The 12,716-nt window shown below is 41.7% G+C and overlaps 1 protein-coding gene across 1 annotated transcript in view; it reads right to left on the bottom strand.

The window, feature by feature from the left end:
• Positions 1–12,716, bottom strand: part of cpamd8 (C3 and PZP like alpha-2-macroglobulin domain containing 8) — a 43,614-nt gene that overhangs the window by 22,476 nt on the left and 8,422 nt on the right. The window contains exons 11-27 of the mRNA XM_085347187.1: positions 12,292–12,519; positions 11,855–12,025; positions 11,639–11,767; positions 11,329–11,527; positions 10,933–11,108; positions 9,800–9,949; positions 9,426–9,587; positions 9,177–9,319; positions 7,305–7,367; positions 6,095–6,326; positions 3,796–3,949; positions 2,621–2,736; positions 2,426–2,477; positions 2,042–2,340; positions 883–951; positions 638–794; positions 274–450 (exon numbers count right to left, since the gene is read on the bottom strand). Of these exons, the coding sequence (XP_085203313.1) occupies positions 274–450; positions 638–794; positions 883–951; positions 2,042–2,340; positions 2,426–2,477; positions 2,621–2,736; positions 3,796–3,949; positions 6,095–6,326; positions 7,305–7,367; positions 9,177–9,319; positions 9,426–9,587; positions 9,800–9,949; positions 10,933–11,108; positions 11,329–11,527; positions 11,639–11,767; positions 11,855–12,025; positions 12,292–12,519 (2,677 nt within the window). The remainder of the gene's footprint in view (positions 1–273; positions 451–637; positions 795–882; positions 952–2,041; positions 2,341–2,425; positions 2,478–2,620; positions 2,737–3,795; positions 3,950–6,094; positions 6,327–7,304; positions 7,368–9,176; positions 9,320–9,425; positions 9,588–9,799; positions 9,950–10,932; positions 11,109–11,328; positions 11,528–11,638; positions 11,768–11,854; positions 12,026–12,291; positions 12,520–12,716) is intronic.

The following is a 12,716-nucleotide window of genomic DNA, read 5'->3' as shown; positions in this document are numbered from 1 at the left end:
AGGGCACAAATGGCAGAATCTGTGGTACTGAAAGTAATCCATATGTTTAAGAATCACCATATTGGTGTTACTGAGTTAACTCAGCATCTCGTTAATATATTATTCATCTTAAATACTCTGATGGCAGCTCAAGCACATTTGGGCATGAAAAAATAATTCTAAAGAGACCATCAGAGCTTGTCTAAGCGAGGAGGTCATATTTAACCTACGAGGAAAAGAAAATACTGAATATCTGATCCAAGGAAGCGATTTGTTAGGATTCAGTTTCTTTACCTTGAAGTAAGTAGTCAGTTGCTTCATTTTCAACCTCAGGGCTGAGCTGCCTGGTCTTCTGCAGATACTTCAAAACAAAGACATTGGGGGCAAAGTGGATCATGTTCTGCTCACCACACCCAAAGGGTAGCCTCAAGAGCTTGTCCAGGTTATGCAAAGTTGGCCCCATAACATCACCTGATATTAGAGCAAGATACACAAACACACTTCACTTACTGACACTGCAAAATGTGCTGTATATTAGTTCCATTCGCTTGAGGATTGCATGATCTAAAATAGTTTTTTTTTCAGATGTAAATGACACAATGGTGGAAGTAATAATAGTATATGGAATATATAAGCATCCAACCAGAAAACAGTTTACCAATCATAAATGCAGCAGCTCTTTCTGATCCAGGCACCATGTTTTGTGGGACTCCAAGTGTGAAAGCCTCATTGTGGTTGTCATCAGAGTCTTCCTTCCTCCAAATCTTGAACTCCCCTACTGAGCCCCAGCCTGTAGAAAAGCCTATGTGCCGCACCTGGATGAAAAAAAAAGGTATTTTTACAGAAATGATCTCTAAAGATATTTCCTGGAGTTGGAACAAAGATGTCATAAAAGTGTCAAACCTGTCCTGTGAATTGGCCTGCCCATCGCAGGATGACCGATTCATTGGTTGGATGTAAACCATGGCCCACCTGGAAGGAACGCAGGAATAATTATTTGTAATTATTATTCTGCATTTGCTTGAAATGTTTCATTATTTTTGCCCCATTATAGACGATACCAACAAAAACATTGGCACAGATTAGACCCAAGATAGCTGACAGATAATCTGTTACTGAAACTATGCTCCAAGAACTCAGTTCCCTCCTCACCCCTTTATTGTTTGACTGCATCTGCAGTCTCATAACTCATAACTGGGTTCTCTTGCTACTTAAAGCAAGACACAACATCCATCCAGACGATCAGTAGATGGAAAAGGTCCCAAATCCACAGTGGGCACTGCCTGGATGGTACCCATTCAAACTGAATAAAATAAGGGATTTCCACTAGTGTGTTACAAAGCAGGTGCCCTCCTGTCACTGGTACATATAGAGGTACAAAGTGAAAATTCTTAGCCATGGCTTTGACTTCTCTCATAGCATATATATATATAAAAACCCATATGAACATGCTAACAGTGTTAAAGATTTTAATTTTTATGGGATAGGTTTGTGAACCTACTGGTACAGTTCCTTTCCAGCTGGTCCTTCTTCCAGCTGTTGGTGATGCCATTGTGATTCATGCACCTCCCACAGATAATCCCAAAAACAAACACTCACACAGACCCATGCAGAGCACACTTGCTCTCCCGTATAAGAGTTTAATTTCATAATCACATTACACCATAAGACCATGAAACTCATCCATTTCCCAACGCTATTGGCGTTGTAGAAAATAAATGTATTCCCAAAGTACTTTGGGAAGTAATACGCGGCTTTTTAATTACTGCCTTTGGTGAATGGTGCAAGTCTAATTAATGCTGTGGCTGGAGCCGGGAAGTGGTGTGCCAGCCATTCACTGCCATGCAAGTCCTTGGCCATGGATCATCGACTGCCCTCAGTGTCCCCTGTTAAGTGTGAGTTCACCCAGAGGCACACCAGTAAAAACGACGCCAGCTCTCCTAACACACAGACCCCATGGCCTGCCGCACTTCTTTTTGTGTCAGAGCATCCGAGCACAACCTCGAAGCAAATCTGCCGTACATTTGGAAGTGTTACATCTATGATTCCTTTCTCTTCTTACCTGTACCACACCTCCCTTCCAACTGATCCAAAAGCTGCGGAACTCATCCCAAGACAGGATCCCTGGCGTAGGGACGCTGACAAGAGGCTCGCCCATTTTGCCAGCGGAAATCCAGGAACGAGTGTTCTGCCTGCCCCCGAGTACGATCTCCAGCATCTCTACGCTGTCGTGGGGACTGGCAGAGAGGGCAAAATGGGCATCGTTGTGTGTCTTTACTGCCACCAGGAACTGGTTCATCCTGCTTGGCTTTTTCACATACTGATACTCATATTTGTTGGGGGTAGAAATATGAATCCTCTCTGAGAAATGAAATGCAAAATAAACTTGAACTTTGTAAAGTTTATTCTCATTATGCTATATCAATTAAAAATGATTTACACTGACCATTTGGACAGAAGAAAACACTGTAGGTGTATTCTCTGGGCAGGCCTTCTGGCTGTAAACAGGGTGGCAGCAAGAGAAAAGATGCAGAAAAACATTACAGAAATACACAAAACAAACAATAAAAAAGTAGTTCTTTCTTATTAAAAGATTAAAGGATTAAAAAAAAACATTAAAGGAAAATCTCAGCTTTCTTACCTCAACCAGGACAGTCCTACGGACATAGTCCTGGCCTTGGATCATGTCGTTACTTATTTTGCCTATCTGGAATCCATCTGAGCAGCAGCCTGGTTCACTAAAGGCAATGGCACGAGCTGTGTACAGAACAAAAGTCAGCTTAAGATTTTGTTTTTCTTGACACCATATGCAGCTTCAGAGACAGTGGCTTGAGCAGTTGCTCTTCTTTAGCCAGGGAAATGAGGCATAGTGAGCCTGTTCCCATCTGTACTTCTGTAAGTCTATTTGGGATACTTTTTTTTTTCTAATTACCTTAATTAGTTTCTTAGTGAGATGATCAGCAGTCAAATAAATATGTTTTGCAAAATTTCCAGACATCAAAATACATTAGACAAGACAAGCATATCTGTAAAAGGATTCCCAGTTCTTTTGCTGGGGAGCCCACTGGAAATGTGGCCCTGTGCCAATTGTGTCTCTTTGTGTGTGTGTAGTGAGAAGGAAACACAAGGGGCTAGTGGACTAGGAGTGGGGCCATGGGGGGCCCATTGGCCGCCAGTGACCTGCAAACTCATCAACATGCCACTGAGTGTCACAGTGCAGCTCTGGTTACTCCCCCACTGCTGGCCTGCTTTGTTTTCACATGCGCTCCGGAGGGGACTATTTGTAACCTGGGTGGGTGACCAGATCACACACACGGCTCCTTGGCCAGCAAAGCTTTCCTCAGTCATAGGCTCGCCCTTTTGTGTGGAATCACACTGAGTGGACCAAAGTCCTGGTGAAAGCTTGCTGTTGCTTGTAAGTGCCACGCCACTAAAGAATGCAAATAAGGCCATTTCCATGAGTCAGCACAAATCAATCTTGTAACATTCACATTAGCATCAAAACCTTGCATCATTCTTTTTTTCTAAAGAATGGCTGATCTAGAGAATGGGAACTTTATGGCATTGTCAGGTCTGTGCTTTTATAGTACTGGTAACACAATCACCATCCATGAGCATGCACTGCTGCACAGATGCTTCTCCACAGTTGGAAGAAGTGAAAAATTGCCCTCTGACTTTGCCCTGTGGCTCACATATACGTGTCCCAACAAAATAATTATGGCTTCCTAATTAAAACATTTCTGCCACTTTATCAACGTAGTACTAGAAATAAAATAATAAGCGAGTTTTATGAATTTGACTGAGCTCTGTGGATACCTGTGATGTTAACTGATCCCAGCTCAGTGAACGACAATACAATATTTGTAGGAGCAGCCTCTCCAGGAGCAACACACTTCTTCCTGGTGAGATAAAGCTTTCCAGGATGGCCAACAAACTTGATGCCCTCTGGAACCGACACTTTTAAATGAACCTGCGAGTGGAGAGGAGAAGAAGAGACAAATCAGAGAAAAGCGATCTCCTCTGATAGCCTTTAATGACATCATATCTGTTAGGCACGCCCCTCCCTCATATAGCGTGCTTCATCAAAGCTCTGAAAGCAAGGGCGAATTTTTTAAATCACACTGTGAATTTTCCATGCTGACTGACTCATGCTTCTCAAACTCCCTGAAGGATTAAGTTCCACTCATCGTCCAATTTTCACAGGGCTCAGTAATGCAGAAGGATCTTTTAACTGTTCTTTATCCGCATGCCACAAGTCATAAATAACTGAGCAGAAAATATAGGAATCACATGTTGCTGGGGTGGACATCAAAGGATGGGCTATTCTGGTTTGCATATTCACCTAACATGACATCAGGGCAGCACACGCACAGGCCATTTAACAGGCTCATCTGCAAACATCATGATGTCATCCGTATGGCGTGCAGGATGGACCCATTTAAGGCCAGGACAGAGCTTAGAAGGCTCTTCGGAGTAAGTGCTGAAACAAACATACTAGGCTAATCTCTTCATGGTCACATTACAAACCTATACTTACTACCGAAGAAGTTATTTCAGTTGAAAATATTTGTTCTGCATGTGTATATAATATCGAACCAGTTCTGATACATGCAGAAATAATAATTTAAAGAAATAGATCAACACAGTTATTTGCATCTTATATTTTAATATTTCCTACCTGGATAATCCTCTGTGATTTATGGCATGTGCCATTTTTAGTGCAGAGCTATGAACAAAATGAAGGACTGGACAAATTCCAAGACGTATCCGGTCTGAACCACAAGCTCTGCATAAAGATCCGCTGGAACGAGGTGTTCTAAGGGGTCCTGAAGTGGTTTGAGAACTCATTTGTGTGTTGGCTGGTTTCATCCCGTTCCAAGATTCCCAAATCTCTATGACTATGGATTTTATCAGCTTATCGTTGACCTACTTCTGTCTAACAACTAAACGGAGCACCTACTTTATGCCTCATTTGACTGACAAACCTGCAGTTTCTTTTTTGATGATCCTTCTCTCTTTTCCTCTTAGAAACCTTTTTCTTAACCAAATCTGGGGTCTGATCATAGTGAGAGTTGTGAGCAGTCTGTCTGTCTGCCTACGTCTTTTATTTAACTATCAAATTCAGATTACTGAGATATTTGCCTAGTGTGGTCTTTTAATTTTTCGGGTGCTACATTATGGGTTGCTCTTCTTCACTTTAATACAATTTTAATGTCATTTTTACTTATACGCAACACATTCTCACTCCCAAAGCGTAACATTTGACGCTAGGTGACAAATCGTCGGTATATTACGCTTCCGGGCACCCAACACGTCTCTATATTACGAGATCAGAAAAATAGGAAACAGGAGAACCGTTTCGAATGAATCTACACATGTACGTTTATTTTACTTAAATCGCTTTGGAAAACACTATCTAACGTCATTAAAGTGGTGGTTAAGGTTAGGGATAAGGTTATGGTTAGGGTTAGGGCTGGAATACATGGCTGGAACGCCTATTACCACGGGACCGTCGTTCTACTGGATTTCATCCACAACCCAGCACGCAGCATAAGAATGCTGAAGGTCACCTTTCGCGCCGGGCGCGTTCCTATTTAACACCTTGGGACGTGACAAATCGTCGGTATATTACGCCTCAGGAGTGAGAATGGTCTGTTATACAGCGCCAAATCACAGTTGTCTTAAGGTGCTTTATATTGTAAGTTAAAGACCCTACGATAATAGCGAGAAAAGCCAACGACTCCATGTAAGGAAGCACTTGGCGACAGTGGGAAGGAAAAACTGCCTTTAAATAGGAAGAGACGTCTCAGTGACGTCATTGTGGTTCCTAACTTGATGTTCTAATAGACTCTTAGCAAGTTTAGATGGAGTCATTTTAGGATTAGTGTTAAAACTAACTGTCAAGAGTTTGCATAACATGTCATACAAACCTATAATTAGTGAAAATGTATTAAAAAATATGTTCTGCGATGGTTTACAAGTCATAAATGATTAAAAAGCACAGATGTGACATGTCCTGTCTTAAAGAATATGATGTCAAGATTGGACTTGAAGGCAGTTGCTAGGAACTAATGTCAGAGACCTGTCCATCTGCCACATTAAGAAAACATCTTACCGCAGAGCAGGTAGGCAGGTAGTTGTAGACGGTGAGGGGAACTTTGGTCTGCTCCCCTCTGATTAAGCTGTAGGGCAGCGTAAAGTCCACAAAGAAGCGCTTGAAGGTGCGAAGCTCTGCTCTCGTTCCTAACGCCAACCCCTTCTGCTCGGACAGGGAAACAACTTCTGCCACCCATGTGGTGATTGAATCCGGCGCATCCAGGTGCAGTTCAGCTTCCCCAGTTTCAGAGCTGTTACGTGGAGATACAACAGTGGAATAAAATAATTCGAGCATATTTTCTTTTTAAGACAAGCTATTAAAATTCATCAACTACAAGGAAGAGCTTGATCAAAGGCTGGAGATTACTTTAATGTTAGCACCTGTGTCAACACCAACATCTGCACCAATATAACTACAGCAAACACTCTAAAATGGACGGTTTCAAGGGACGGTCAGGTGTTGACCCAATCTGTTTCTTTGAAAGAAATGAGCTGGAGTCATTATTGGCAGCGCTCACTGGATGTTGGTCTTGGCAAACTGCAAGAGGGCACAATAAACTTCAAAAACTGCATGTACAGCCTTCCTTTTGATCAAAGCCGTCCAAAATCCATTTTAATATACTTTTAAGGAAAAATCAGAGCTCTGCACTTCACAGGAAATTAGTGAGAGCTGAAGTCCCATCCAAGGGAATCAAGCATATGGAAATCTATGGGCAATTCATTTATATTGGCTAAACATGAATGGAAGGAGCTCTTGAGAAAGTAAGAGTCTGTTCCAAGATTGAATGAGGCATTTCACACCCAGTGGGAGAAGTGGCGGATGCTGCTGCATGATGGAAGATCGGCCGTCTGGCATACAGCACCGCCTCGCACCTTTCCTCTCACAAATTTCTTCCAAGAGTCTGTCATGTTCACGTTTTCCTTTCCAGTACTCTCCAATCTTTTTTCTTCCAGCTCTACTCTCGCCTTTCTTCTTCTACCTATATTCTGCTTTTCACATATTTCTCACCTCCTTTTTGCTCTCTGTAAATATTTTTCCTGTATCTTTTTCACGCTATCATTTTTTTTCCACATTTGCTCCTCTCTTTTCCATTTCTCTATTCTCTCAAGCACTAAATCACATAAAAGGATAGACAATCTGTTGCACCTGATATATCTAGCCAGAGGCAAGTAACGCAGACACACAGACACGCTCACACAAGACAAATATTATTTAAAGATTTAAATACCTGACGTTGAGGCAGTGCCACACCCAAGTCTCTGGGAAAAATGTACGCCTCCGCCTCTCTACTCTACAGCCAAAACACAAGAAGACATCAGTGAAAAAGCTTTAGCTAATAAAATAACAACATAATGGAAAAATATACTATTTAAAATTCCACAATGATAAGTCACATCATGTGTTTGAAGTTCGGCACTAAAATGAAAAGTATTTGTAGCACAGGGGAATGCAGGCCTAACATGTGAAATCAAACAAAGAGGGCGATCTTGATGTAATTATTATTCTGTTATGGGTTTGCGTTCAGATTCCTTGTTTTCGGTAAAGTACATGCCCATATTACAGTGTGTGGTCCAGTGAAGGATTACAGTTAATCTTCTTCAACAATAATAACCACTTTTTTCCCTCTGACATTAAAGAGGGTGGAGTAATACATACAAGTACACAAATTTAATGGTTTAAAAGAACCTCCAAAACAGACAAGGATCATCTGTTTTTATCAGTTAATGAGCCAACATACACAAAAACAACTGAATAACCTTGACTATGACATGACACCACACCCAGGTGGCTCACAGTTTGGCTTTTAATACCAATAGAGTATGGTATTTGATAAGCTAGTTTCCTATAATTCATGTTTTTAAAATTTATAATGTCCTGTGTAAAAGTCTTGATCCACCCCTCATTCCTTTATATCTTGCCAGAAAACTGCCAAATTTCAATTTATGTGCAAAACACATTATTTAATGTGTTTTGCACAAATGCAATTATTTGTATAGTTCTAACAAATAAATCTCTTGAATGAGCTTTCTTCTGATTTCTCTAAGTATTTTTCAGGAAGAGTTCTCCAGGCTTCTTAAAGGAAATTCAAAGCTCTTCTTTGGATGTTATTTGAATAACGCTGCAGCCAATCAGATACTTTCCAGCTGCACTGCATGGCAGATCAAAATCTGATGGTAGTTTCTGACAGAGCCTCTACCGTACTTTACAGAGGGCTGTAGACACTCACTGCTGCACCTCTCTCCTGACCTCCTCCATACATACTGACAACAATTTGAACAAAAAATGCCAATTTTGGATTCATCACTCCATGAGACCTGTTGCCAATGGTTTTTAGTCCAGTTCTTTGGCAAACCTCAGCCTTTTCCCCTGTTTCCCTTCCTTTACAATGGCTTCTTTGACAGCCACCCTTTAACAGAGATAAATTCTGATGAACAGCGGGCAGTAGTGAACAGCAGATGGATCAGTTGAAGGGCCAGATTAATCTCTTAGGTCCTGTGTCAGGTCTTTGTTGGATTTGTCCAATTTCCTCATTTTTTAAGGACACGCTAGTTTTTGGCTACAGCTCTTTAGGAATCACCTCAATGGTGCAAAAACGCTGACAAATAGAGATTTTTGTAGATTCAACTAAAAAAATGAAGAAATGATTTAATTTTGCAGCGGGCTGCTAGTAACAAAGTGTCTAACGATACAATTTAAAATGCTTTTTTTGCTAAGTTGCCCATTATGTGTAGACACAAGACTGGTTCATCCCTTGAGTTAGGGGCCCTTTTTATGTTTGAATGATTCAACAGAGTTAAGCGTCACATAGACAATCATTTCCATGAAAAATGGTCATGGTCATGAAAATGAATGCAAAAGCAGCCAGTGCCTAAAGAGAAACTTTAAAAGTCCTTCAAAAAGCCTGGAGAACTATTTCTCAAAACCACTTTAAAAAAATGAAAAGTAAAATATAAAGAAACGTCGGCTGGTACAAGAAGAACTTTCACGCCATTTATGAAAACGTTGAATAATACAATTTGCACATTTTTAGGTATGAGATCATTAGAGTTTGCTGATGCCCAGTGGACAGCCTTGGACACCTATAAAGAACATCCTGTACCTGTTTGTGGGGCGGGAGGGCATAGCAGCCACCAAGGTAGAGGTGTGCGGTTGAAAGGCAGGAACAGCTTCATCTGTGTACATGCCCCCACTCTGCCGATGGTTTAAACTCACCATATCTGTCATCACAACCAGTCCCGTTTCCTGTATTAAATATAGAGAGAAGTAAACATCTGCACGCACTAGTACGATTACCTTTTAACCCAGTGACAGCACTAGCTGAGCTCTTTCACTAAGTGTATGTTCTCACTGTAAAAGCAAAGCGCGCGTCCTTAGTGATGTCCCAGTGCCATGGGAACACAGAGGACCGCCTCCGTCTTTTTGCCGTCAGCCCAGGCCACCAGAAGTGTCCGTCATCTTTAGGAATGTTGAAAGCGTCTGAAACATCAAACTCTGCCAGCTCTTTAAACACCTGCAGAGTGAAAAACATATTTATATAAAGTTACAGTAAAAGTAAAGTTATTTACAAAAATACAGCAGGTAACTTCTTAAAAACTACGATCTAAGAAAGTAATTTAAACCAGCTCTCTAAATCTATACTATAAAGTGATTTTAAGTTACAGAACGCTTTAATCGATTGTTTATTAAAGTGTAATATCACCATAATCTATAAATATGACCAACCTTTTCAGGACTCAGCTGAAAGTCGGGCTTCAGCAGGTAAAGACTCTTATCTACAGTGGCCACGCAAACACAGGATCCCCTCTGAGCCCGAACGCGCAGGGTCACCGAGTCCCCCGGCATGGACTCATTGGTCGACATAGAAATAGATACCTGCAATCCAAAACATGACACATAAGTGCATTCTGCATAAACAAGGTGCATTTAACACATTTCCGCTCCACAGAATTGTGAATTTGTAAGACTGTACGGTTATAAGTTTACTGAAAAGGTTCACAGAAATGTCTTCAAATTGCTCACTTGAACATAAAACTTGAACCAGAAGACTGAATGTTTCCCTCATGAAAGAGAAAAATCTGAAATATCTATCAAAATGTCAATATCAAATATCAAACTGTCAGGTCAAAAACTAAATAATTTCAGCACTAGCTGGCAGATCCTCAGTGGCATTCGGAATAATATCAGTCTGAGAATTCTAAGCAGCAAACTTTGGAAAGCTCTGACTGAGAGTGGAAAACTACAGCCTTTGAAAGAGGGAGGGATGGCCAGAGTCAGCTTTCACAAATCAGAACTATTTCTCACCAGCACAAAATCACAAATTAACACCGTTAATCGGTTCCGCTGCCCTCCTTTCACCATTCTGTAACCTGTCATCCTCTCCTGTCATGACCCCACCTATCTGCCTGCGGCCTGTGCGGCCGCTGTCTCATCCTGCCCTCACAACCCCCTCCTCCGGCACACATACGCACAACACACACACACACTTAGTGTTGTAAGGGCATACCAGAGAGCTGTAAATACTTCAGGGAGTTAACTCCACCTAATGCAGGCAGGAACTGGGGATCTCTCCCAAGCCAACACAGCTGTTTGTTTACAGACATTACACTGTGGTGTAATGGTTGGTGCATGGATACTTAGGCTCAGCTCCAAGGTGTATACAGAGAGTGCACCCTTTTCTCCGGGTTTTAATAAATCGCTATTTTAGCAGCAAAAAAAACCCCAAACAAAACATGAAAAGACAAACTTAATTTTGTATATCCAAAAACACTGGTGTTTTCGTAACAAGCATATGCAACAGTACCAACTGCAGTACTTTTCTCTGGATAAATTAAGTTATAATAGTTCTGTTTCCAAACCTGGTTCTCAAACTCGGGCTTGACAGGGATTTGCAGACTGTCTGTGACACCCTCACCGTTTTCCCTCACATAGTAGACCAGCAGACGGCTGAGTGGTGCCATGCTGTGACTAACAGGAAAACGTAGGTAGGACACACATCTGTCCATCTCAGTCTGGGAGGAAGAGCCTGCAACATCTGGCAGAGTGACAGGGTGACAGTGCTTTCTCCAAAACTATCTGGCATTCTGATGTCAAAGACCACTACGATTGAGAAGCTTGGACACTGATTTCCCAAGCACTACAACAATGAAAGAAAAAAAAAGCTGATTCATCAAAGGATTATTCTGTGAAACTTTAGCTCTTAAAATTACCTGGATGACAGTGAAGTTAGAGTTGTAATAAGAAGAAATGAGTACCAGAAGCAGAAGGAGGCAGGTGGGTGCTGTGAATGTTCTTGTCAAAGGTGACTGTGGCCCTTTTTCCTCTGTGGGAGGCTGTCAGGTTGGCTGCCTGTTGGCCTGATAGGACAATGTTTCCCCTGGATGCTACCTCGTAATGCAGGGTGAAGTTACAGGGACAAGTGGATTTGAGAGCCACTTCTGCCTCTTGTCCAACCTATACATGCAGACAGATATAAATATACTTCACAATCTGATGTTTTGAAACATGTTTAAATCATCCAAAGTTAAGCAAGAAACTCATACCACCGAAAAAGGTCACACCTACCTTGAGCGGGGTGCTGGGACTTTGGATCTGGATGTGACACCTGCTAGGAGAGTACCAACTACTGATAGAAAGGTAGCTGGGCAAGTACTGGTTTCCAACTGTCCTGTCCTCAATGGATATCACCTTGGTCTTTGTCAAGGAAATGCAATTAAGATTAGCTTCAAATTACTTCTTGCATCACTCTGTTTATATTACGTGACAATAGGAAGTTCTGACCTCAAGCCAGACATACTGAGCAGCTGCCGGGATGGAAGGGATCTCAAAGGTGGCCTGACCGTCCTTGGAGATTAGCTCGCTGGTATAGACGTTGTCCTTCGGGGTCAGCTCTGCTTTAACGCGCACCTTTACCCCTTCAGCAGGGCTCCCATCAGGATAGGTGACCTCGATCTACAAAGCAGAGGGAAAACGACTGAGTGTGCAAATGCAGACTCATTTGTGAATCAGTAATGTACATGGCTGCATACAGGCTTAATTTAGCTTTAGCATCTAACTGACTAGCAGTTAAAGTCATACTTTATTTAAAAAGCACAACAAATAAATATACTCTGAGCTCTTCTCAAAGCAAATCCCAGTGAGATGAAGATCCAAGCTGATTCGTATTTCTCTTCTCTTTTTTTCCCCACGGTGCCAATAACTTTTTTGTGGGCTCTCACCTTCCCTTTGTAAGGCAAACCAGGCTTGAACTGTTTGCGTGTATCCTTAGAGTACTTGATGTCAATGAGCTGTTTATGGACTGGTGTGGAATCATCAAATGTGGCTTGCTTGCTTCCATCTACACTGGTCACAGAAGCCCAAATGCTAACAGTCCCTCTGAAGTGATCAGCCACATCCAAGGGCATCATGTCTTTGACGCACAGACTGAAATTTGCAGAGCCTTTGATCTGACAGCAGAAAAGATGTAATCAGGTACAGCAGGACATGTATAATTTTGGTGTCAGGGTTTGGAGCTTAACCTCTTAGATAATAACAATGATTTACAGTGTATGCATAAAACAGTAGCACTTTGAAGGAACTCTGAAGACAAAACAACAATCAATCAACAACCCTGTTTCCATATCAGCTTGGAAGTCTCTAATAC

The sequence above is a fragment of the Diplotaxodon limnothrissa genome, linkage group LG23 (assembly GCF_057381915.1).
Source record: "Diplotaxodon limnothrissa isolate DT_005_m linkage group LG23, D_limnothrissa_male_GT1.1, whole genome shotgun sequence".
Lineage (NCBI taxonomy): Eukaryota > Metazoa > Chordata > Actinopteri > Cichliformes > Cichlidae > Diplotaxodon > Diplotaxodon limnothrissa.
This window is presented reverse-complemented; position numbering and strand designations above follow the sequence as displayed.